This window comes from Coenobita brevimanus, chromosome 33, assembly GCF_032717465.1.
Source record: "Coenobita brevimanus isolate Jiangsu-jjx chromosome 33, ASM3271746v2, whole genome shotgun sequence".
In the NCBI taxonomy this organism is placed as follows: domain Eukaryota; kingdom Metazoa; phylum Arthropoda; class Malacostraca; order Decapoda; family Coenobitidae; genus Coenobita; species Coenobita brevimanus.
This window is the reverse complement of record NC_136986.1, coordinates 22277895-22281447: the sequence shown is the minus strand read 5'-3', so window position 1 is coordinate 22281447 and position 3553 is coordinate 22277895. Positions and strand designations below refer to the sequence as shown.

At 44.7% G+C, this 3553-nt stretch overlaps 3 protein-coding genes across 3 annotated transcripts; all 3 read right to left on the bottom strand.

Annotated features, from left to right (window-relative positions):
• Window positions 1–1216: 1216 nt before the first annotated feature.
• On the bottom strand, window positions 1217–1513 carry LOC145395824 (protein FAM200C-like). Its single transcript, XM_080269356.1, has one exon. It carries the CDS (start codon window positions 1511–1513, stop codon window positions 1217–1219), a length of 297 nt encoding a protein of 98 aa, XP_080125482.1.
• Window positions 1514–1817: 304 nt separating this feature from the next.
• On the bottom strand, window positions 1818–2285 carry LOC145395823 (protein FAM200C-like). The gene has a single exon (XM_080269355.1). It carries the CDS (start codon window positions 2283–2285, stop codon window positions 1818–1820), a length of 468 nt encoding a protein of 155 aa, XP_080125481.1.
• Window positions 2286–2340: 55 nt separating this feature from the next.
• Window positions 2341–2829, bottom strand: LOC145395822 (protein FAM200C-like). Its single transcript, XM_080269354.1, has 2 exons — window positions 2610–2829; window positions 2341–2579 (listed from the first exon to the last, which is right to left on the bottom strand). Exons 1-2 carry the CDS (start codon window positions 2827–2829, stop codon window positions 2341–2343), a joined length of 459 nt encoding a protein of 152 aa, XP_080125480.1.
• Between the last annotated feature and the right edge of the window lie 724 nt (window positions 2830–3553).

The following is a 3553-nucleotide window of genomic DNA, read 5'->3' as shown; positions in this document are numbered from 1 at the left end:
CAATCAGCATTGAATCTTTAGACATGGTAATTCTTCGGTGAGCTCTTATCTCTCCGAATTTCATGGAGGATATGCCACAAACATTATGAGCCTCCTCCACCAATCCATCTGGATTGCTTTCCTCTGTTTCGGAGCAGAACAGGGAGACTCTTTCATAACAGAATCCCTGGTCCTGTCATTTCTATTGAGTTTGGTACAAAGGAAAGGCAGGGTGGGGACTGTCTCAGATTTGTGCACTGTTCCTAGCATCCACTATCTTTGCACAGGATGGATTGGCGGTGTCCCTATTTGCTATCTCCAAGGTCGTTCGCAAAAAACGAGAAAGAAGACTTCAGGTTTGCTCCTCTCACAGTCCCAGCTTGTAAGATACGTGCTGTCCACCATCCTCTATGGCACCTATGCTCAATAGCAGTGCTTAAGCAGTACCCAGAAGTTTCATTAAGCACAGACTGACGTGAGACATTGTTCTGTGCAGATTCGGGTGCCCCTTTTTTCAGTGATGGGTACTTTCTGCTACAGTGGTTCTTAACCGGTTGAGAGCAATAGGCCTCATTTGGGACTTATCAGAGTTGAAAGCGATAGGCCTCAAATGAGTGCGATTTTCAAAGGCATACCAAAACCACACCACGAGGAGTAGGTGGCTGAAATTTGTATGGGAAATAGGGGCAGGTGACAACTCTTGATACCACCCATGCACTGCCCCATATAAGCTCAGAATACACGCACGCTCGTGGACATCATGGAGCGCGCACTAGTTTTCCTCCCGTGATGCTGCCAACCCCGCATCAGGCACTAGGGCAGCGTTTCTTAACCTTTTCCGACCTCAGCACCCCCTGTAGTCAGGTCTAGGCAGTCCAGCACCCCCTAACTCTGGCTAACATCTGGTTACTACAAGGATAAAGTAAAGTGAAGTGCAGTACTGGTTGATCATTTATATTGTTCATTCTCCAAAACAAAAAACAATGAGGATGCCAATACTATAGGCAAAAGCAATAAGAAAAACCGAAAAAAAGTAAAAAACATGGACAAACTCAAACATACAGCAGGGTAATCAAACATACATTCATCAATGCGATTTTTGTTGTTGCTTATGTGCTACTAGTTTCTCAAATCGAGGCTTAGTGTTGCTCAGAGCCACCCTCATATCGTGGAGCAGCCATCCTTGAAGGTTGTTCCGGACAGTTGTTTTGATCAGGAGCATGGTGGAGAATGCCTTCTAACACAGGTAGGTAGTTGGAAATGGAATGATCATCTCCAGCACTGTCCTCGCCAGTCCAGGGTATGCTACCAACTGATCACACCAAAAACCAGACAGTGGTAATGTTCGGAATTTTGTCTGACAACCCTGGTTCACCTGCAGATCAATAAGCTCCTCCTTCAGGTTGTCAGCATCACTCATGTCTGCCAGGAAGGGCTGCTGAATCCATTCTGGAAATTTATGATCCTTGGGAAAGTACTTTGCCATGGTGGTGTCAAGGTGCGAGAGGTGAGCAACAATATTTTCTACAAGCATGGGGCTGATTGTCTTATCCCCCAATTTCTCTTCAGTGATTGGAAAGCTTCCCACACTCCCTCCCTGGATTCAACACTTTCAGAGTGAGAGCTTCTTCTTGAAGGCTTCTACCTTCTCTGTACAAACAGTATTACTAGCAAACATGCCTTTCATGGACAAGTTGAGGACATTCAAATGGCTGAAAATATCTGCCAGATAGGAGAGAGAGAAAGGATGAACGTTTCGTCCTCGAATTTTTCAGCGAAGTTACTCTGATACTCTCAGAGAAATATTGCGATCTCATCATTGAGCTCTGCAATACGGGTCAGGCTTTCCCACGGGAGAGCCACCGCACTTCTGTTTGGAAGCGAAGAACCTGATGTTCACTTCCCATCTCCTCACAAAGTAACTTGAACACTCTGTGGTTTAAAGGAAAACCCCAGATGAAATTCACAACTTGAACACAGATAGACGGAACTTCTTTGAGGTGAGGCGGCAACGTCTTTGCCACCAAAGCATGGCAATGGAGAACACAGTGCTTCACAATGATATCTGGTTCCATATCCTTTAACAGAGCAGCAAAGCCAGACCTATTCCCTATCTTGGCTGGGGCACCATCTGTGCAGACCGACCCTACCTTCTCCCAATTGATCTGATGCTTCTCAAAGAACTCGTCCAAGAGTCGGAATATATCTGCTGCTTTCATCGTCATTTGCAAAGCCTCACAGAAGAGGAATTCATTTTTAATTTCACCATCCTTGATGTACTGGGTATACACAATCAGCTGACTCATGTTGGAAACATCAGTTGATTCATCCAACTGCAGACTGATGCTGATGGGACTGTCCTTAAATCTCCTGAACAATCTGGTCCAAGATGTTGCAGCTCATATCTGCAACTCTCCCTGCGATGACGTCATTGGACAGAGGCACGTCCTTCTTCTTCTTGGCTGCCTTTGTTCCCAGGACCAGTTCTACCATCCGAATGGTGCATGGCTTAATCAGGTTTCCCGGAGCCGAATGCGAAGCCTTCTCCCTGATGCACTGGTATGCCACCTCATAGGAAGCTTGTAGAAGTGGTTTCTGCACTGGTTTGAATCCAAATCAGGGTAGTGTACCTTTCTGGTCATATCTAGCCCTCTTAGCCTGCAAAGCCTCGAGAGTTTGTTCATGTTCTGCAGCTAGATGCTTCATCTGGTGTTCTCGGAGTCTAACAGGCTTCAAATTAGAGTTGCAAATAATGAAATGGTAGGTCATGAATTGTGCCCGGTCTGGTCCTCCACGATCGTCCAGGAGTGCAGTGAAACCATACATGACACATTCGTCACTCATTTGCATGTCTTCGGCACTGCAGAATCACACAAACCTATGGAGAAAACAAAGATGCTGGTAGCAAAAAAGCACCAGTTAAAATTATTTTGACCTTCAAAATTCAATCTATTGGTGTTTTGACATTTGGTAACGTTCTCGTAAAAAAAAGAAAGAGAAAAAAAACTTAAAAAAAAAAAGCAACTACTTATGAGAGATGTTAACAGAGAAACAGACTCAGACGAACACATATTCTTAATACACCTTTGGGGGTGTAGGTAATGATATGTGTGCAGTTTATAGTCAGGGAAAGACACCTTTAATAAAAACAGCTGAAAGTCTTAATCAGGGTAGGCTCAAACATTTTCCAGGCCCATTAAATTGGTGTTGGTTTGGACCAACGTCATCAATCCATTCACTTATGAAAAAATGATGCTACACATTGGAGAGAGAGAGAGAGAGAGAGAGAGAGAGAGAGAGAGAGAGATGTTATGTTAGTGAGTTACGAGCGAATGAGGAAGAATATACCTCCCAATGCTCTTACCAGTATTACTGGAACTTGAAATTAGCGCGTAACTCAAAGATACAGGGACTGTACTGTACTGCTGCACTGCTACTACGCAACCACTGCTGGGAGCGGCGCGGTCTCACCGTCTCATGTCAGGCATCAGCACACGTATCGAACGTGTACCACAAAGCTTTGCGATGCAGACTTCCTACGAAAGTGTGGAATGTTTGTACAAATTTAGTGCTT

What these genes read in the sequence shown, in the direction of transcription:
- LOC145395822 (XM_080269354.1), bottom strand. Translation starts at nt 2,829, where the DNA reads ATGCAAATGAGTGACGAATGTGTCATGTATGGTTTCACTGCACTCCTG. An exon ending in GGCTAGATATGACCAGAAAG is followed by an intron (nt 2,580 to 2,609) that starts GTACACTACCCT and finishes GATTCAAACCAG; the next exon opens with TGCAGAAACCACTTCTACAA.
- LOC145395824 (XM_080269356.1), bottom strand. Translation starts at nt 1,513, where the DNA reads ATGCTTGTAGAAAATATTGTTGCTCACCTCTCGCACCTTGACACCACC.
- LOC145395823 (XM_080269355.1), bottom strand. Translation starts at nt 2,285, where the DNA reads ATGAGTCAGCTGATTGTGTATACCCAGTACATCAAGGATGGTGAAATT.